At 41.2% G+C, this 21875-nt stretch overlaps 1 protein-coding gene across 6 annotated transcripts in view; it reads left to right on the top strand.

The window, feature by feature from the left end:
* Nucleotides 1-21875, top strand: part of SAMD12 (sterile alpha motif domain containing 12) — a 267266-nt gene that overhangs the window by 10468 nt on the left and 234923 nt on the right. For all 6 annotated transcript variants that reach the window (XM_050941346.1, XM_050941343.1, XM_050941345.1 and 3 more), the window contains exon 2: nt 8950-9128. In XM_050941346.1, the coding sequence (XP_050797303.1) occupies nt 8950-9128 (179 nt within the window). The remainder of the gene's footprint in view (nt 1-8949; nt 9129-21875) is intronic.

Raw genomic sequence — 21875 nt, 5'->3', positions numbered from 1 at the left:
CAATTTAATAACTGCCTTTTTAATCCCATGAGGTTCTGCTACTGCTTTGTGTATGTGTGAATGCTGGGCGGGAAAATAGGTCATAAAATTACTCTGTGTGTATTAATAGTAAAGTTCCTGCAAAAGCAAGAAATAGACTTTTTTACTAACTAGTGCTCTTTCCAAAAAAATGAAGAAAGAGGAATTGTGACTTGTGTAAATGACAGCTTTCTTCTGTACTCTTCTCTAAGAAAGTAATGATGCACTTTCAATGAGCAGTTTATTTCTACAAGAGTGGGCTGGGTATCCGAGACAGTAGGATTCAGTGGTATGAGTAAGCAGTAGGAGGTGAGGAATTATATTGTAGGAAGGAAAAAAGGAATTTTCTGTCTCCATAGGGAGGGGATGGGCTCAAACAGTGGGAGGTATGGTACATGTTGTAATAAAATGAAGAAAAGCAGGGCGGAAAAACAAAGTCAATTACGAGATTACAAAATAAGTTCAATAGGCTAATGAGATTTTATAAATATTTTCCATCTTCCTTTGTGTTCATAGTAAATTTAAATGAGGATAAAGCATGGATTCACAGCTGAGTCAAAGTCCAATGAATTCCATATACTTACTGGATATATACTTTTATAAACTATAATAAGGAAAATGCAAATTTGCGTCTGGTGTATTGAATTCCTTACTGTGACATTTATACAGTAATCAGAAAGACTTTTCCCAGTGTCTGTCTTCAAGCTTTGTGCGCTAGATAGTCTTTCTAATCTTCAGAAGATATTTCTGATGTTACAGTTGCTGTTTACAGAATTGAATCTCAAAGTAAACTACCAAACATTTATTGGCACATTGCAGAATGTGATCTATAGTTCAAATTATACTACAGTTATTAAAATTAACAAATATGTTTTGTGAAGCACAGCCCCTGCTCCTTTTTAATGTTTGTTCACCTTGCTTGATTGTGCAATGAGCTAACTGCAGGTGGACCTGCATCTGCGCGCAGCTTATGGCAGGATCAGAGCCTTACTTACAAATTCACACGATACAGTCATTTACAATGAGTCTCCCAGTTATTAGCATGACATTATAGAGCTACTAATACTGACAAATCTTAAAATATAATTATGAATCCTACATGGAATTGGCAAATAACTCTTCAAAATAATTTGGCTGTCATGCTAGTGGTCTTAACTTTCATGATTAAATGCTGCTCTCTTTACGCAAGAAGGAGTTTGCATTTCTAAGGTCACAAGGTTATAGACTATAATAAAATACAGCATATGTGGGGGGAAGGAGATCTGGATAGCACCAGGAATGGTGATGGATTATCTTTTATTCTAGATCGATAGTTAAATTAATCTCAGGTGTGGTAGGAAAGTGACTACTTAGTGACCTATGTAAAATGAACTAGTGGCCTGCAACTAGTTTCCAGTAGACAGGTATCTGTGCTGCATTAGTAAAATTCTTGTATGAGTAAAATTAAGCTTGTGCAAGATGAGAGCCTAAAATGTTAATTCAGACTCTGTCCTTCATATATCTGATTTCAAACTGAGCAGGTGTATATCCTATGGGTTTTTGTTCTATAGGAAATTATGGGATTTTTTTCCACTGCAAAGTAAACCTTTTGTATGATCATCTGTAGTATTAGAAAGATTAGATTGGTTTGATTGCTAAAGAATGAAATTGCCAATTTATCATTATTAGTAATAGTTTCAGCAGCATCCGTGTTGCTGTATTTTCCACTACGAACTCATGTGTAATTGTTTGACACTATTGTTGTATGAGTGACCTAGTTTACAGTAATTAATAGTGACAAATGACTAGACATAGATGCTATTTAATAAAATACAAAACTTTAGCCTTAGAAACTTTATTTTAAACTTACATATAATCTGCATTTATGTACAAGAAAAAAGATAATTGATATGGAGCCTGACGGACCAACTATGTGGATTCTACTCACTTTATTGGCCACTAGATTTGTAGATTCGTGGAAATGGGATTAGACAAACTTTGAAGCTGCTGCCTTTGCATATTACTAGTATTCCAATCATACTTGTTACTAGGCAGCATTTCGATTCAGGCTGATCTTTCTATGCCATGGGCAACACCCTAAGATGGTGTAAATTGACCAGGTTTGTGGAGCTGTGCTGATTTACACCAGTTGGGGCTCAGGCTCCAGACCTGTTCTATTCAAGTAGTTATAACAATTAGAGGCCAAACATACCGACTCATTATAGTGTGAGGGCTTGTCTTTACTGCTGCCTAAATCATGAATGAGGCAGTGGCAATTTAGTGGGTCTGGTGAAGATGTGGTAAGTTGGTGGCAGAGTGCTCTCCTGTTGATATCGGTTGTCCATCTCCCCGAGAGGAGGAAGCTATCTTGGCGGGAGAGCACATGTAAATCGATCTAAGCTACATTGTCTTAAATTAAGTAACTTAACTAGCCTACCTTAGATCAATTTACCTCAGCGTAGACCAGGTGTGACTGCTGGACAAGTACACACATTGGTTACCTTGAATGGTCTTCCACTGGGTAAAGTAGTCCAGATCAGATCAAACCTTCAACTCACTGAATTCCATAGGTGGAGATTTATCTGTGTCCACTAACCTTTAAATCTTGTTGCATTGGTAGGGATGTGGCAAATACTCAGTTCAGATTCAATCTGTAGAATAATCCACATTCTTGGAGGAAATCCAGAATTTCTCAGATAGTGGCTTCTGGAAATGTGGCAATCTACTATTGCATATGGCCTTTCACATGTATCTTCCCCACTAGTTCGATTGATCTGTCCGAACAGCCATCTAAATCAGTTGGTATGAGACTGCTGTTTTCAATCTACCTAGGGTTGGAATGAGCAAGGAAAGGGAAACACTGTCTGCCAGTGTCTTAGTGAATTCCAGGGCTGCTAAAACTGACTGAGAGTCCTTGTCAGGCAGACATCCCTTGAGGGAATGCTGTCTGGCTGCTTTATATTAGCTAGGAAGAAATAGGTTGAAACCAAGCACCTGGAAACCTACAAATGGCTTATGGAAAGAGTTAACAAGGAGTTTTGAGCTATCCATAAACAAAGAGCCAGGTAGGCAGAGAGGGATGGAAGAGGCTAGATGAGGCTTTAAAAGGTTGATTGTTAAGATTTTGGAAAGACTTGGGGGAATGTTGAAAATCTGCTGAATTTTCAGTTGATGTACATGTGGGTTGAGGGTGACTGATTAAAGATTGTTGGAACCTTTGTGGCTCTCCACCCACTGTGACTTTGGTTTGTTAATCTTTCCAACACTCAGTGGAGCTTGTCTCTCCTTTCCAACCTTTATGGGATTTTGTGGAGGGGACAGCATGTAGTTGTATGGGGCTATTTCTTGGCATGGGACAGCTACATTTTGGGGCTGTCTCCAATTTATGAGTATGGAAGATCTTGAAAGGGATTTTAATAGTAACTTTTAAAAAAAAAATTCATGGGGAATTTTAAGTTTTCTAATAGACACTTAAAGGTTACGACAGGGTCTCCTGGTATTTGGTTTTTCAAATCTAAATAACAAAAACAAGCAGGTTAGACTGTGATACACACAGAGCAGAACAGTGAGTAAAAATAGCACCTTCTTACTCATATTGCTTTTCCTAGTAGAGCGATTATTACTGCATACCGCTAAAGCTTTCACCAAATATGTTTAAATGTTGTTTAACTGATCTATTTACCTCTTTAAGCATCAGGCAGTATTTCCACTGCAATTAGTAAAATTATGAAATATTTCTTGCCCGCTATGCAAGAATACACAATACATTGTAGTAGAAAGCGAATGTAGATTTGAATTCAGATTTAGGTCCTGATCTTGCAAGCTGCATGGTCAAGATCCTACACTCCCATGGAACCCCTTTGAACTAAGTGGGGAATTCTGTGAGCACAGAAACCTGCCCATATGGATCAGCTTGCATGACAACTAGCTTTTTCAAATTGAGCAATGAAAAGAAAAGAAATGGTTTGTGGCTCAAATGGTTGTGAAGGAAAGCTTGAAAAAGGCTGAACAATCCTTACAGGCAAATAAAAAAGAACTCCCCTTATTACTAAAAATCATGATTTTTTGATATTTGGGGGGGGGACTTGACTCATGATTTCTGAATTCTTAAGGCTGACAACACTGCTTTTGTCGTTCTCCTCTTCCTTCTCAATCATGGGAGTTCAGGGTTTGAAAAGTTCACTTGCCCATCGTTAGAAGGAAGCTTTCCCCAATGGTTTCTCCAGCAGCTGATGGCACCTAAGCTTTTTTTTGATTGAGAAGAACCAGCTAAATCTCGCTCTTACTGGAACAGCTGTGAGGAGAAGTAGGGACATGGGCAGGAGTTACTCATTGGGAAGGGAAGACTCAGAAACATGGGGAAGGGGTGGGATAGAATAGAGACACACCTCTTTCACAGCAAGCTGAGAGGAGAGGTAAATGGTGAAGAGGCAGACACACACACATCATGAGTTGACTTCCACAGAACAGCTTGATGATTTTCTTCCCTGTTGAGTTCTACTTAGTTGATCTTGCAGTTCTTGGAGACACATTCTCAATTATGTTAAGGCCCCTTTACATGTGTTAGCTAAACACTATTTTGTCCCTTGAGTAATAGGCTCCTGTGAGGAGAGGGATAGCTCAGTGGTTTGAGCATTGGCCTGCTAAACCCAGAGTTGTGAGTTCAGTCCTTGAGGGGGCCACTTACCGATCTGGGGCAAAACTTGGTCCTGCTAGTGAAGACCTTTCAAGGTCCCTTCCAGTTCTAGGAGATTGGTATATCTCCAATTTATTATTTTTTTATTTTATTATTTCCAGCTAAACCAAAATGAAAACTATTACCCATGTTGATTGTAGGGAAAAGGTTGAGTTAGCTACCGCCAACCTGACCTTGACCTCTTTTCCTATCCTAGATAAATATTGAGAGAGATGGACACTAAAATTAAAAGGGGGGGAAAAAAACCCTAAACTTGTCTGAGTAAATGCTGTAGATGGAATTGACTTATTTATTCTAAGCTTACTGAGAGTGGGGCAGAAAAAAACAGGTCAGTACAAGCAAACATTCTTTGTATGTGTGAGAGAGAGGGTGGGCCTAGGGTTGGAGAAAAATAAAAGCACTGGGGAAGTAGAGGAGTGCTCCCGAAGCAAAATGAATTCAGCTAACTGAGTGCAGTGACCCCTATCATAGTGACCCTTTTCATGGTGTTTTGAAGGAACATTCAGTACAACATTTGTTTACTCTGTGTTTAGTCTATCCTAACTGTTTAGTCATTTAACTCCCTGGTAAAGCAAACAAAAAAATACAGGATGGCAAACTTGAAATGTCTTTTCCCTTCCTTCCTCATAATATCAACAATTTTGCAATAGTCTTTTCTTAAACAGCTGGTGTTTGTTTGGAAGAAGCCTCCTCCAGTAAAAAGCCGTTGGAATCTGAATCTACCCGTCACATCACTGTTAGCATCTTTGCACATCTTTTACTTTTTGTGTCCTGAAGGATCCCACTATGCAGCATAACTGAAACAGTACTAAGGTTGTTTACTTCAAAAGGATGATGGGCTGAGTGGGAGAAATGTGATTTTAAGTAAATTAAAAAATAATAATAATTTTAACCCTTTCAGGTGATGGTTATGCTTGCACAGAATCATGAAATATTGGCTCATTTATTCCCTTCAGACATGGCACAGTGAGGAGCAAATCAAACTGGCCTCACAAGATGTCTTCTCTCCCCCGTCTCCCCCCAGTGAAAAATTAAATTAAAAATCGGCATTGTCTTTGGGCTGTGTGAAAGAAATGGGTAAGAGCAGGGATAGAGCAGAGGAGTTGCAATCCAGGGGAGAATCAGAATGTTATCTGAGGCCACGTCCAGACTACCCGCCGTATCGGCGGGTTAAAATCGATTGCTCGGGGATCGATATACGCGATATATCGATCCCCGAGCGCGCTTATATCGATTCTGGAACTCCATCAACCCCAACGGAGTTCCGGAATCGACACGGAGAGCCGCGAACATCGATCCCGTGCGGTGTGGACGGGTGAGTAATCCGATCTTAGATATTCGACTTCAGCTACGTTATTCACGTAGCTGAAGTTGCGTATCTAAGATCGATTTTCCCCCCCCCCCCCCAGTGTGGACCAGCCCTGAGGCAGCATTAACTCCCACTGTGTGCTTTGTGTCTCTCTCCTTGAGAAAGGTAGAGCACAGATGGAGGTTGGCAGCCAAAGGCTACGAGAAGACTATTGGTCCTTTTGAGCGTCTGTAGCAGAGGCCAGGGCACTTAAGCGAGAATGAATAAGAGTACCTCCGTGCAAGATCTATGGGGTTGAGTGCTCAGCTTTCTGTAGATTCCAGGGTTTGTGCTTCCTAATGGATGATCGTTTCCTATCCATTCTCTGCCCCATCGCTTGCCTGGACCAGGGTGTGTCATGAGAGACTGCTGCTACACTAGTGTCAGAGCTGTTGCAGTAATTTGTCCTTTTCTGTGTGCAGGAGGGGGAGCATATAGGCATATGACTACAGCCAGCAGGACAATCTGCCTCTGCCTTGAGGATGGAAAGTCCTGACCCAGTGTGTTTTCTCTTACCTTTCAACAGGAATAGCAAAAGGCCCGTCCCTGACACCAGGGCAACACTTCCGCACTCTCTCACTCCCTGCCAAATTTCTAGCCTCTGCGCTGAGGCAAAACAAAATAATCTTTCTGCGACTCTGAACCCTCAGGTTTCAGGTGGCTTAATAACGGTAACCACCTGTTCCTCTTCCTCCAGACACCGGCATTTTCATACTTTCTCTTGTTAGTTTTAACACTGGTCTACACTGCAGTTATGTTGATGTAAGGCAGCTTACTTCAACCTAATTATATCAGTGTCTATGCTACAGCCTTTCTCCTGCCAATTTGTAAGTGCTCTATTATACCGACATAATAACTTCACCTACATGAGCGGTGTAGATCTTATGTCGGTGCAGTTAGGGTGACAAAGTGTCTGTGAAGACACTGCCTTACAAGGGCTGTCTTGCCAATTTCACAGCAGTAACCATGAAATTGACAAAGTGAGGCAGATAGAGCCCAGCTGCCCTCACTCCCCTGGAGAGCTGGGTGGGTGGGCACTGCTCCCGCTGGGAGCTCGGGAAGAACGGATTCCACTCCTGGCTGGGAGCTGGGGTGAGAAGCCCCAGGCGGCTGGACCCCCGTTCAGGGCTGGGATTCAGGCAGCCATGTCAATTTCACTGCTTCTTTGCATCTTGTCTTTGATTAGGGTGTAAGCTCTTTAGGGAAGAGACTGTGCTTTTCTATATGTTTTTACAATGCCTAGCACAATGGGAAATAATCCTAATGGGACCTTTGGGTATCACTTCTGCTCTTTATTACCACTACTACATTTAATTCCCTATTTTTATTTTTCCATTTCAAGAAAACATTTAATCCTGTTTGTTTCTATGCAGCACCATAACAGTTTTCTTTCTTTTGTAAAGGGATAAAGAAAAGACTTTATTCTACTGTAGGAGAACATGGTTGAGATTTTCAATGATACTTTGCAGTTCCGTAGTACCTTCAGTCTCATACACTGAATTTCCCCTAACTATACCTCCATGACTTCCAATCACTCTAATCACCCAAGAGCCAACGGGCAGATGAAAGAAATTGCAGCACACTTGCAGATGAAGTAGCTTGTCCTACGTCATGGGAGGTTTATGGAAGTTCCAGGAGGAAAACCCAAATCTCCTGGCTCCCAGGCTTGTTCTTCAACTTTGTTTTCTAATTGAAGTCTTCTGCTGGACTAAGACTTTGGAATTTCAGCTGTATAGATTTTAAAAGGGCATCTGGGATTTAATGAAAGGGCTTTCTAGTAAGAGAGTAGCTGGGCTCATGCTGCTTTAGCTTGGTTGTCCATGACCGTTTTTCAAGGCTGATCTAATGGCAGGTAGAAATGAGACCAGTGGGTTAGAGCGAGAGAAGAAGGCAGAACCACCAGTGTGTAGGCAAAGCAAAAACATTTTAATTCTATATTGTTTTCTTTACTGGCTCTTCAGTTCCATTCCCCCTGGGAAGAAATATTGAACAAAATTGCCTGCGCTAATCCCTTTTGCAGATAAAGGGAGATTGGACCATTAATTATAAATGTCTGGAAAAAGTACAATAATCAGAAAGTAAAAGGTAAAAATCTGAGTCCTTGTTTACATGAACAGGAAGCAGCCTCAGGATCAATTTATTTGTAAGTCTGTCTGTTTGTATAAAAGGTTGTCAGTTCATAAATATGGGAATGTGCAATTTCAGAACAAAAGAACCCAGTTAAAATATCGATACAATTCTAAATTCCATAGCAAGTTTCTCTGTGGTTTTCCTATTTCTGGTTGTGTGTCTTTCTTTAGTATGCATAGGAGTGTGTGTTCATAGAGGTGTTAAGTTCCTTTAACTTGTTCATATGGTGGAAACGTTAATTTTCGGTATGTGGAGGGTTTAAGGGGAGACAATTAGCTGTGTACGTCATTATTCTCATTCATTGGAGTAGCCTTTCTGATTTGCTGTGTATGCCCCATTCGTGCGTTCCATACTATTTAGGAATTGAAGTATACTTTATTAAGCAGAGGACTTAATGGAACAAGTAACATAAGGGTTTACATTTTAAAAAAACCTTTCCATTCCATCCCAACTCAGTGTGATTGAGCAGTAAATGTACGAGATGCATTTAGCTCATGCTGATAAGGCACTTGGACCACAGAGATGCTCAGGTACCTCAGTAGGTATGCTACAATACCCTGAATAGAATAGTATTATGCAGTGTTTTCCTTCTGTTTCCTCCTCCACAAATGCCATATCTGGTCTCAATATCAAGCTACAATACCTTTGACATGATCAGAAGTAGCCCTAGATACCTGTGCCTATCTGTATTTCATGATAAATGTTTCCTGTATTAGACTATTTTTATTCCTTCCAATGCAGTGTTCTCTCTAAGCCATATGTGTCAAATTTTCCCCAGCTATCCATTGCAATCTGAATCCTAATGGCATTGATCGTCCTGTCCACGCAGAAGATATTAACCTGTCACTTGAAGGTGAAGGAGTTGAGTTGCCCTCACGTAAGAACGATAATACTCGGAAGGTGCTTGAGTCAAAAGGAACACCCAAGAGACAGCAAGTGGAACCAGAAACATCTAAGGTAGGTAAACTAGATCACTGCTTATTTTACAGAACCCTGAAGTGTGCAAGCATGTCACAGAAGACACACAGTCATGGACAATGAGAAAAAACAACAGTGGGGGGGAGGGAGTGTTGCAACAATAGAAAAGTATAGCTACACTAGGCACATGCATAACTTGGTGCTTCCACTATTTTATATCTGTCTATATGAAAAGATTAAAAAATAGTTTAATTGCTCTGTTGCAGGCATTGCAAAAGAGGTAAATTTGCAGAGGGATTTTAAAACAGGATAGAATGGTGACTGAGTGGATCAGCGTGGATTTGTGCTTTAACATGAGTTTGTGGCGACTGAGGGCTAGTCTAAACTGAAAAGTTCAATTGGCATAGCAACGTCTTTCAGGGTGTGAAAAATCCACACGTCTGAGAAACGTGGTTAAGCCAACCTAATCTCCAGTGAAAGCTGTGCTAGGTCGATGCAAGAATTCTTCCACTGACCTAGCTGCTGCCTCTCAGGGAGGTGGATTACCTACAGTGATGGGAGAACCCTGTAATAAGTGTCTATATTGAAGCACTACAGCAGCACAGCGCTGTAGTGTTTCTAGTGTAAACATACCCTGAGTTTAGTGTGATGCATTAATTAATTTGAGGTAGAATGTACCCAATCAACTTCTCCACCTCTGACATCCCTGTGAATAGCCATACTTCAGATGTGAATTTGAAAGACCAGTAAATTGTCTGTTGACCTGAATTTTTAGTTACTACTTCACATGCAGTAGAGATACTCATCAAATATAAGTGAATGCTCCAGTCATTTTTGATATTGTCTCTATGTATGGTTATGGTAGATATGTTTTTAAGTGGAATGAAAAATAGAAAAATGTAAAATATTTTGGGCCAGATTCCATAAAAGCCCTGCCAATCTTTTGGATCTTGTAAGCACTGAAAAAACTCTGTGGGGAAGGGAGGGGGAAGAGAAGGGTGGAGAGGAACTTCTGCAGAGTGGGAGACTATTTTTACCAATCTGATACTTCAGGGGTTACTAGAGCAGATCAAATGAGTAAAAAATGAAAGGTCAATAGCAGTATTGTTGAATAACTTTGAACAAATAAGTATATTTCCTGTAGTAGATGATACAGTAAACTTGATAATGTGTACACAACCAGTATGAACTTTACTTTTAGAATCAATTAACATTTGATATTTTGTACAGTATGCTGGCACGCTAACAGTAGAAACTTACTGTGAATTCACCATAATAGTGTTTATCTAAGATACCTGCTTATAAACAGATGCAATTAAAACTCACATCGTCCTTTCTTCAGTAAGCCAATGAACTGAATCCAACCCAGGCTGACAGCAACAAAAAGTAGTTGCAATTTGCAATCTGTTCAGTGGCTCAGGTCAAGTGAATTGTTGTCTTCACTTGAATCCTTACTGATTCAGGTTTCCACATCAGTCTGAATCTTTTATTTGCAGTCTCAACAAAGGGTACGTCTACGCTGCAATAAAAAAAATTTGTGACACTGAGTCTCAGCCCAGATCAGTTGAATTTTTGGCTCATGGGGCTCTGGCTGCAGGGCGAAAAAGTGCAGTGTAGATGCTGGGACTTGGTCTGCAGCCTAGGCTCTGAAACCCTGTAAGGGGGTGGGTCTCGGAGTTCTAGCTCCAGTCTGAGCCCAAATGTCTCCACTGCTATTTTTAGCCCTGCAGTCTGAGCTCTGTGAGACCAAGCCAGTTAACTCGGGCCAGCCACAGTTGTGCCATGGGTCTTTCACGGCAGTGTAGACACACCCAAAGAAGCCAAATATGAAGTGGATGCTGAAACTAAGTTACACTAATACACAGAAGTGCTTTCCTCAAGTCGAAATTGAGATGCACGGGTAGCACAATATGATGAAACTTGCAGTGCTGCTATCTGTGCAGTATTTGTTCTGTTGATAAGTTGAAAATTTAATTTCCAGGGATGTCCATCAAGAAACCTGGAGGGGAAAAAATGCTTCATTAGTATTGCAAAGTCAGCCATCAGAGTCATGTGCACACAACTGTGCTATCAAAGTAATCTTGTTAAAGAAGCATTCATTTGTGCCTGAGGAAAATATTTGCATTTTGTCTTTTGGATTAAGCTTGTAATAATTGTTGAGTATCAAACTAATAAAGTGGATTGGCTATTATTGGTGAACATGGTTCTGCGGTATTGGGTGATTCTCTCTCTGTTGTATCCACGGAGTATTGTTTCTCATCTGATCTGGATTCAGGTTTTCTCTTCTGGAGAGATCTAGATAGATGAGTCGTTCTTTTCTAATTGTCTGCATCTTGAATTGAAAACATAAAGTGCAATTTTAATGTGATTTTTTTTTTGGGGGGGGGAGGATACACAAATTGAGAAAGTAACTTATGTAATTTGTTTCCCTTTGTACAATGAAAGGATGAGAGAGAGTGGAGAAAAATATCGGAAATGGAATACTGTTGGTTTATACACTTAATTTACGTTTTCCATCACAAAGATTGATGTATCTTTTCTTTTGTATTTTTTTTCTGGGTCTGTGATTAAATAATACTAATGCACACATCACATCTGTAGTTTTGACATTTATATTACACATAGCAGTGCCATGTGATAAATGCAATTTATGATGTACTTTTGATCACCTTGCCTGGCCTTTGCCCAATCATTCATCTCCATGGGCAGGGCCGCCCGGGGGGGCAGGTGGGGCAATTTGCCCCGGGCCCCAAAGGAGCCCCCACGAGAATGTCGAAGGCTCCCTCTCACCTCCGTCTTCCCCCATCCCCCGGAGCCTCAGCGCGCCGTGTCCAGGAGCAGCCCTGGACAGAGCTAAAGTGGCGTGGCTCCAATAGGGCCTGAGCTCCTCCTGCTCAGAGCCATGTGGTAAGGAGGCAGGGCTGCGAGCTCCAGGCTGAGCAGCGGGAGCTCAGGTTCTGTGGAGCCATGCCACTACAGCACTGTCCTGGATGCGGCGCACTGAGGCTCCGGGAGAGGGGGGAGGCAGGGGTAAGTGGTATGGTAAGGGGGCTGGGGCTGGGGGGGGGGGGTTGGATAAGGGGCAGGGAGTCCCAAGGACAGTCAGGGCACAGGGAGAGGGTGGAGGCTTGGGGTAGGGTGGAGGGGGTTGGATCATGGGCATTCCAGGGGTCTGTCAGGACTCGGTGGGGGATGGTGGTGGTGGATAGGGGTTGGGGCAGTCAGGGGACAGGGAGCAGGGGAGAGTTGTGGGGGGTGGGGTTCAGGGGTGGTGGTTGGGAGTAGTTCGGGGGCGGTCAGGGACAAGGAGCAGGATGGGTCGGGGATTCTGATGGGGACGGGCAGTTGGGGGGGGGCAGAAAGTGGGTGGGGGTCGGATAGGGGGCAGGGCCAGGCTGTTTGGAGAGTCACAGCCTTTCCTACCCTAAAGCTCATTCAGCAGTTTTAGGCTTGCAGACAGCCATTTAACACACAGAGCCAAGCTGTTCTCTTCCCTTAGGGCTGCCATCCCTTTCACTTCTCAAATGCCAAATTATAGTCTACATTTAACTTCAGTGCCATAGGGAGATTCATGTCAGGGGAGGGTAGCTTCATTTAAAGTTAGCCACTTTAGATTAACCGTGATAGAGCCATGGGGGAGGGATCACAGGAGAAGAGCAATATCCTACACAACCTACCTCCTTCCCAACCCTTCCAAGGGAGACACCCCCTACCCCCCGCATTCCCCAAGGCTCCAGAGAGGTTAATTCAGTGGTTCTCAAACTTTTGTCCTGGTGATCCCTTTCACATAGCAAACCTCTGAGTGCGACGACCCCCCCCCCCATAAATTAAAATCACTTTTTAAATATATTTAACACTATTATAAATGCTGGAGACAAAGCAGTGTTTGAGGTGGAGGCTGACAGATTGCGACCCCCCGTAATAACCTCGTGACCCCTTGAGGGGTCCCAACCGCCAGTTTGAGACACCCTCCCAGGTTAATTTAATTTTAGCACCCTGCATGTGCTATTTTGAGCATTTCAGTTTTCACAACGTAAGCTCATCCCAGATTCTGGAACAAGCTCAAATGCTCAGTTTGTTGAGTATGTACATAGTCTATAATAAAGACAAACCCTCAGTAACTGTCTCCAGTTTGTGAGGGACCCAAAGGAGCCAGTCTCTAGGAAACAGATAAATGCATGGAAGTTAAGTCCATTGGTCATGGTATAATTCCCCACTTTGAACCTTAGCGTCCAAAAGATGGGGTACCAGCATGAATTCCTCTAAGCTTAATTACCAGCTTAGAACTTGCAGCGCTGCCACCAGCCAGGAATTCCAGTGCCTGGTACACTCTGGTCCCCCCCAAAACCTTGCCCGAGGATCCCCAAGACCCAGACCCTCTGGATCTTAACACAAGGAAAGTAAACCCTTTCCCTCACCGTTGCCTCTCCCAGGCTTCCCCTCCCTGGGTTACCCTGGAAGATCACTGTGATTCAAACTCCTTGAATCTTAAAACAGAGAGGAAAATTCACCTTTCCCCCTCCCAGATTCTCCCTGAGAGAGAAAGTAATCCTAACACAGAGAGATATTAACCTTTCTCTCCCCCTTCCCTCCTTTCTCCCCACCAGTTCCCTGGTGGATCCAGACCCAGTCCCCTGGGGTCTCACCAGAATAAAAAACAATCAGGTTCTTAAACAAGAAAAGTTTTTAATCCAAGAAAGAAAAACAGTAAAAAATTATCTTTGTAAATTTAAAATGGAATAGGTACAGGGTCTTTCAGCTATAGACACTGGGAATACCCTCCCAGCCTAAGTATACAAGTACAAATTAAAATCCTTTCAGCAAAATACAAATTTGAACTCCTTCCAGCCAAATACACATTTGCAAATAAAGAAAACAAACATAAGCCTAACTAGCCTTATCACCTAGTACTTACAGGTTCTTATAGATTCAAAATAGTATCAGGGAGATTGGAGAGAAACCTGGTTGCACGCCTGGTCGCTCTCAGAACCCAGAGAGAACAAGCACCAAAAACTAACAGCACACACAAAAACTTCCCTCCTTCAAGATTTGAAAGTATCCTGTCCCCTGATTGGTCCTCTGGTCAGGTGACAGCCAGGCTCACTGAACTTGTTAATCCTTTACAGGCAAAAGAGACATGAAGTACTTCTGTTCTATTAACTCTTAACTATCCGCTTATGACACCATTAATGGCTATTAGCCAGGATAGGTAAGGAATGGTGTCTCTAGCCTCTGTTTGCCAGAGGGTGGAGCTGGATGGCAGGAGAGAGATCACTTGATCATTACCTGTTAGGTTCATTCCCTCTGGGGCACCTGGCATTGGCCGCTCTTGGTAGACAGGATACTGGGCTGGAAGGACCTTTGGTTTGACCCAGTATGGCTGTTCTTATGTTTTAACCTAAATGAACCCAAAGTTATGGAGACAGATATGAGTCAAGGAAGCCAGCAGAGTATCAGAAATCTGGAAGAATCTCTGACTGGATGGGCTCAGACATTTGGTCACAAGCTGAGGTGGTTCAAAAGTTCTAGATTTTTTTTAAGCAGATCTTTTTTTGTTTCTTTAAACAATCAAACACAGCAAGCAGCAAATATTTGGCCACACATTTCTGAAACCCCAAACCATGTTCAGGTTTTGGCAGACTAATTTCAGCTTTTCAATTAAAAGAAAAATAAAACCACAACAAATTTTGAAGGAAAGCAGACATTGTCCGTGGTTGTTTTTTGTTTTTTTTTTCCTGCTTTTTAAAAACCCCTAGTTTTCAATCCAGAAAAAGTTTTGTCGGAAAATATTTGTCCAACCCTTTTAATGAGCTTTAGTGCCTTTTAGCACTAGCTGATGCTGAGAACCAGTGATACCTTGTAAAGGTGACTTGAAAAGAAGTTTTCTCAAAACTGGGTTTGTGCTGAGATGTGGAAAGTTTTTAAATGTTTATTTTTCCCAGGGTGGGGTGGAGCGCAAGTGAGGCAATTTGCTCCAGGCCCTGTGGGGGCCCCCATGAGAATATAGTATTCTATAGTATTGTAACTTATTTTTTTTATGGAAAGGGTCCCTGAAATTGCTTTGCCCCAGGCCCCCTGAATCCTCTGGGCTGCTCTGTCCATAGGAACCACTTTCAATATTTGAAATTCCTGTTAGCCTCAAGCTATTGCCATTAAAATGATAGGCCCAGCAGCTGAGAGGGCCACCAAGGTGGAGGCTCAACCACTTTTTGGCTGGGCCAAAGCTGAGTAGCACTAAACACCATGCTTCAGGTTGCAACCCCATTCACTCAAATTTGGAGGGGGTGGGGGATGGGGGCTCATGGGCCAGGGGAGTCAAGCTGCTGTGGGGGAAGGGGAGGAAGAGCATGCCGGAGTGGGGAAGGGGGGGTGAGGTGAGGGGAGAATCTGTTTTATACACACACACTTTGAATGGTGCTCTACGCTTCCTCCCACCTCCCCTGCCCTGATTCAAACAGAGACCATTCCACCTGCCAGAGTAATATTTTCTTCTTGTTCTTACAATGGTTTGAGATGCAGCATGGGTAATATTTCATCATGGACCATTGAGAGATTAAAGGGCCAGTTTTTGCAACTCATCAGGGCTGTGAAGGGGTACTTTATACTATTGGATAAAGAATGAAATATACAGCACTCCTAGTTCTGGAATGTCCTATGAGATCAGCTTTTTGTGTGTGTGTGGAGGGGGCAGGAAGGGCTGTGGTGTTGCATAAGTTTTGTAAGTTTCTAAAATGCTGTTTGTACTCATAGTAACTAAGGCATCTGATTTTAAAGATGAATTGATAGGGAAAAACAGAAGAAACCTTGTTCTATCCCTCTTTTCCTGCAGGACATGTGACAAACACCAAATACACAAATGTGGTATAAAGCCTTTAGTGGCATATGGTTGGGTTGATATGGATAGGTCAGTGAAACTCCACCCAAGTACAGAGACCACAAAAATTGATGCGGGATCAGGGTGTGTTTGTGCATATGCACATGTGTGTGATTGCTTTTAATCTTAGCAGTATGTCAAAAGGCAAATTTTAAAATCTACACTGCTGAATGGACCTACACAGAACTGAAGTCTCTCTTTCTTTTGGTTTTTCACTAACAGCCAAGGATGGTTTTAGAAAGACATTTTTCCTCCAATAGCTTCACTTGTTATTCCCACTGTATGATCTTATATACTGTTTCCTCAATTTTATCCATTATCCTTAATATCATTTCTGCAGGCTCCTATGTCCATCTTGATTTTTTTCCATTTCCTTCCTGTCTAGCCCCAAATTTTCTGATTTCTTGTTCTCATTCGCAAATTTAGTTCTTGATTTTGAAAGCAGCACTAATTGTGAGCCAGAGTACTAGAAACTGGCCCTTCTGAATAGTTTTCTTCTTACGAAAAGAAAAGTTTGATTCTCCTATACAGAATATGTGCCTCATGTCACATATATTCTCATTATGCCGTAACTGTTGGCAAATATTGCAGGCTGCCTAATAGTGACCAATAGAACTGCAATTAAACTTTTTTGTTTAGCTGGTAATTGCAGTTTTATATTTGATTTGGAGACAAATTACAGGTTTTTCAAATCTGCACAAAAACTGTAAGAAAATAAAATGGTAGATGAAGTGATACAATTCTCTGTTGCCTTTTGTTGACAGGTGCTTTATAGATATCAGTGTGCTGAACATTTTTTTTCCTTCCTTTGTAATGTAGCTTTTAACACTTTGGGGCTCTTTATATTTTTCCATAATCCTGTTATGAAAAAAGACCTCAAACTTTGAAGGTCAGAGGTTGAGAATTCTAAACCAACTACTGTTCCCTTATCTCACCTCATCAGGCTAAATATCACCACTGGAGTAGGCAGGAGCAACTCCATTGACTTCATGGAATTCTGCTTGCTTATGGCAGTAGTTAGTGTGTATTGCAGCACAGGGTCATTAACATGAGCCCAGAGGGAGAAGGCAGGTTCTAAGAGGCACCTGTTAGGTTGATGTTTATCCAGCTTTGGTGATGTGTAAAGATATTTTGTCTTGACAATGTGTAAAGAATTTTAGCTGTTAACTTCCATTTTTAATGGCAGAATAAAGGAAATGTGCTTTTGGGGGAATTCTCTGTTTTGAATGCTCAAGTTTTTGCATTAGTAACTTTTTATAGTAGGACTATGTTGTCACATTAAACGGATCCCGTTACAATGGGGCTGCTCTCTCTCTCTCTCTCTCTCGCTCTCTCTCACACGCACGAGGACTTTTAATGATGGAGTGGGTTGATTTAAGTCAAAGTTTCTTGCTTACTGATTTAAAGCTGTAATTTAAATCCTTGACATTAATCTTGTTTTGCATGTGTACTTTATTTTCCTAAAGATGCATTGATTCTCATTGACTGGTAACCACTGAAAAGTTGATTTGCAACAAAATATAGTCCTTATGCTAAATTTGGTTGTGTATTATTTTTTTTTTAAACTAGCCAGAGGATACTCTATCTATATCACACATTTATTTGGGAAATTATATAGCTTATCTTACATTTATTCAGATTCTTAATTTTTGCATTTGTATTAAGATGAGTGACGCATTTCTTATTTACTAGATGATTGATCTTGTACTTGTCATTTATGTCAAGCTCTGTTTAGATGGAAATTCAGTTAAATGCATGACAGCAGTATTTCTTTTTTCAAATTGCTAAATAAAACTACCTTCTGTGCTGGATAAGGAAAAAACTCTGTTTTATCAAAACATGTTTTGCATCTAAAACTGACTGATTTATTACACCAGAGAAGTAATATCTGTAGTTAACAGATTGAACTGATTATTTCTGGTCCTTCACAATTTTAAAATAAGTAGATCTTCTCCTCGCACCTAATTTCTTGTCATAGTTTAGAAGAAGAAAACAGGCTTTTCTGCTTTTTCAACTCACAATTAATTTCTTAACTTTGAATGAAATAGTCATTGAACTGAACCAGTTGAATAAACTGAAACGGAGGAAATAGTCTTTCTGTCTTAGCAGAAGAACCTACTGCTGTTAAATACTGGTTTAGCATTTCAACAAACTCTGATTCCAGGTGCTTAGCTAGTGACTTCCATCAGTTCAGTGGTCTGACTGTCTTTAAAACTTCAGCAGCAAACATTTATCACTTAATATTTTTCAACATTTAATTTAACTGATTATAATAGATTATAATGAGCAAAGGCTTTAACATAGGCTGTCATAATGTCAAATTTAATTTTAAATATGTTTAGTTTTAAACATAAACCTGTATTCCAAGAATTAAGTCTGATTTTAAATTTTTTAAAATGGGAATTTAGGTTGTGGTGGTTTTTGTTTTGTGGTTTTTTTTTTTTTTTTGGTTTGAATCCTTTTGTATCTGCCCCATTTAAGGATGAATTGGCCAGATCTCACATGGCTCTAGACTGGTGGCCAATGTCACTCTTCCAAAAAAGTTATTTTTATTTATTGAACAGGATGTTCTTGTTTTAGGCTTTTCCCTTTGAAAAATGACAGGGAGGAAAAAATGCTGGTGGGGTGGCACCAGGATATCCCTGCAAGCCTGAGGCTGAAACCCAGGCCAGTTGGCTGAGGTTAACAAACATTTCATGATGGGGGGGGGGGAGTTTCACCAGAACCCAAATAGCTCTGTTTCATATAGCTAATTTCTTAAGATAAAACCCTAGAAGAAGTGAATTTAATGTGGATTGTCTTCCTTTATTAATGATAGTTATAGTGACACACAGCAGCTCTTCCTGCTGTATAGTTACAGAATCACAGTCTACAGAACCTGCAGCTCTGAGTACTGAAATGGTTCCAAAACTTTCAGTTTGGCATGTACTATAATGTAATTCAATTGGCATCATTACGTTACTTTCTTTTCACACAAAAGCTTGCATCTGCAATTCAACAAATGACTGATATAAAACAGAAGTATTCACGTTATAATATCAAGCTGAAGAAGTATAATTTAGATGTTCATGACTGTGGGGGCGCTCTTGCTCTCTTTGTCTCTGTCCTTTAGTATGAAAATATAGCATGGACTCTGGTTGTTCTGTTTTGAACAGTGAAACAGAAAGATACAATGACCTCTGCCCACATGAAATGACTGGAGTCTTTCCATAATTTGGTGATTGGTCCAACTGATGAAATAGAAATTCCATTTGCCATATACAACATCTCTTAGTTCAAGATTTCAATGAGAAATAGCTAGCAGAAAAGGAAAGTGTTGTCTCCCTTCTGTTGTTGAGCAGGAGCAGATATCCTGGGCGTTGCAGGTAGGTTCTTATTGGAGTAGAAATCCAGTGATGTGACATGGAGTCTAGGTATATTCTTAGTGACATGGGTTTATTTTACACTATTGTTGGGTCTTTTGCTCTTTACACAACTAACATAATATGAAGAAACCAAATGGCACAGGGGGGCCAAATAACTGACAACAGAGAAATCCTAGCTACATGAATACACTGCTGATCTGACAGGTTGTTGGTGTCTTCTGAAACTACGCTGACACTCAGGCCCCTTATTTTTGAGCTAGCGCTCTCTCTCATACATTCGTGCGTGTGCGCGTGCACACACACAGACTTTGCTTGCTGAACTCTGTCTTGGGACATCTGGACCGGAGAAGCTATGTCCGACTCTGATTCTCTGAGTGGATCTGTGTCAATATGATTCCCAGGGTAGATGAGAATAGTTTGGGCCTGGTGAGGCTCTTCACAACCCCCAGCTCAGGACTGTGCCTAAGAGACACAAACTAGTCCTGGTTGGTTGATCTGTATATCTGTTGTTGTTAGCTGTGTTGCAGCAATGCCTAGGAGCCTTAGTCATGGATCAGGACCCCAGTGTGCTAAGTGCTGGATGAACAAAGAGATGGTGCTTGCTCCAAAGAGTTTACAATCAAAGTATAAGACGAGAGACAATAGGTGAAGACACACAGATGAGGGAGCATAAGGAAACAACAAACCAATCTATATCTGTGTGGCTTCTATTCTCCTGCTAAGGCAATCAAAAGGAAATCTTGGTATTGGTATTCTTCCCCATAATACTAATGTGGGTTTGTGCAGGGAGAGGAAGAGCCATTACTGTACATGCTGCAGCAGTGATTAGTAAGCATATAAGCAGTAAACAGCAAAGGTGACAATACTATGGAACTAAGCGTCAAGCTTTATTCTCTTTGTAATATTCCCACTGTAGACAAATAAGACATAAACTCACTTTTTAAAGCTGAATTTCCTGTCTGGGAAAAAGAGTGCATAGTTTAAAAGTGATTTTGTGTGGGGGCGGTGGGGGGAAACTGGTTCCTTAAAGTATTCACATGATGTAGTTATTCTGCTGCTGATGGTTTTTCACCTCACTATGAAGCTGCCCAAAGCCTTCCAAAAGCTTGTTTTCTACTTTGAAGCGGCTCTAAATGGGTTTACAGATATGGCTTTGAGAATAAATCAGTATTTTAATGACACAATTACCTGGATGGGGAAGAAAAATATAAAAATGCCCTTAAAATACAAAATCCTAATTAAAAGAGATTGTGCTTTTACAATCAAGAACCAATTTATTGCTTAAAATAGGAAAGCAGTTTTATGCTTCACTGCTGGCACGCCACCCTCTCCTAGCAGATCACCTCATCTGTATTATAACAATAAATACGTTAATCTGCAAAGTTATTTCGCTAGGTACCTCCTACAAAACTGTTTAGCAGTTTCAGTAGTTCACCTTTTTAAATGGGAAATGTTTTTTAATTCTCTTTTTTTGAAAATGGGTTTAGTTGCTTATTTGTGAAATCCCTCCTGGAGGTACAAAAGGGACCTGGGAATGCCTAGTTTCAGTAGCAATGATAGATACGTAAAGGGCATTTCCAGGTAGCTACTGTAACTTTTTGGCCTGGATTTGACCAGCTTGTTAACTTCCATTTTTAGTAATGTGGTGGTCTAAACAGGGTGACCAGATGTCCTGTTTTTAAAGGAACAGTCCCATTTTTGGGACTTCTTCTTATATAGGCACCCATTACCCCCAACCTCTGTTGCTGTCTGGTAACTCTGGATCTAAAGAATGAAGTAATCTCATTTAAAAATGTCCTGAAATAGGTCATTTAATGCAGTGTAGGTGCAGCGTTCCATGTCTGAACTGTTTATCCAAAATATAAATTACACTCCTTTTTTAAAAAAAGAAACAAGAGTTTCACTTTCTTAGACTGGTGTTATTACTGAGGCCTGGTATACACTGCCACAGTAAATCGATCTAAGCTACGCTACTCCAGTTACATGAATAACCTAACTGAAGTCGACATAGCTAGATCCACTTACCACAGTGTCTACACCATGCTGTCTCCTGTTGACTTACCTTACGCTTCTTGGAGATGTGGAGTACAGAAATCGACAGGAGACCGCTCTCCCATTGATTCAGCATGTCTTCAACAGACCCACTATATCAATTACAGCATTGCCGATTTAGTGACGATGTACCCTCAGATTGAGGATACATCTGTACTGCACATTACACCTCGGCTTTTACTCAAGCTTGAGCACAAGCCCCTCTTCTGTCTGCACACAAATCAGGCTGACTCAGATCAGCACGTATTCAGGAACTGGGACCTAGAACCCTGCAGCGGGCATGGGTCAGAGCCTGAATCTTGCTGTGACTCAGGTCCAAGCTCTATCATTTTTGCAGTGTGAACACAGGTCAATCCACAGACCCAAGTCAGAATGACTGTGTAGTGCATTATGGAGGCATTAGCATGTCTGCAAGACTTGAGTCCAGCAACTGGAAAGCCAGGTTTATGGTGCAGTGTGGAAGCACAAATATGGGCTTGGAAACACAGACCTGGA

The sequence above is a fragment of the Gopherus flavomarginatus genome, chromosome 2 (assembly GCF_025201925.1).
Source record: "Gopherus flavomarginatus isolate rGopFla2 chromosome 2, rGopFla2.mat.asm, whole genome shotgun sequence".
NCBI classification, from domain to species: Eukaryota; Metazoa; Chordata; order Testudines; family Testudinidae; genus Gopherus; species Gopherus flavomarginatus.
Note: the sequence above shows the minus strand (reverse complement) of the source record. Positions and strands in the feature narration are given on the sequence as shown.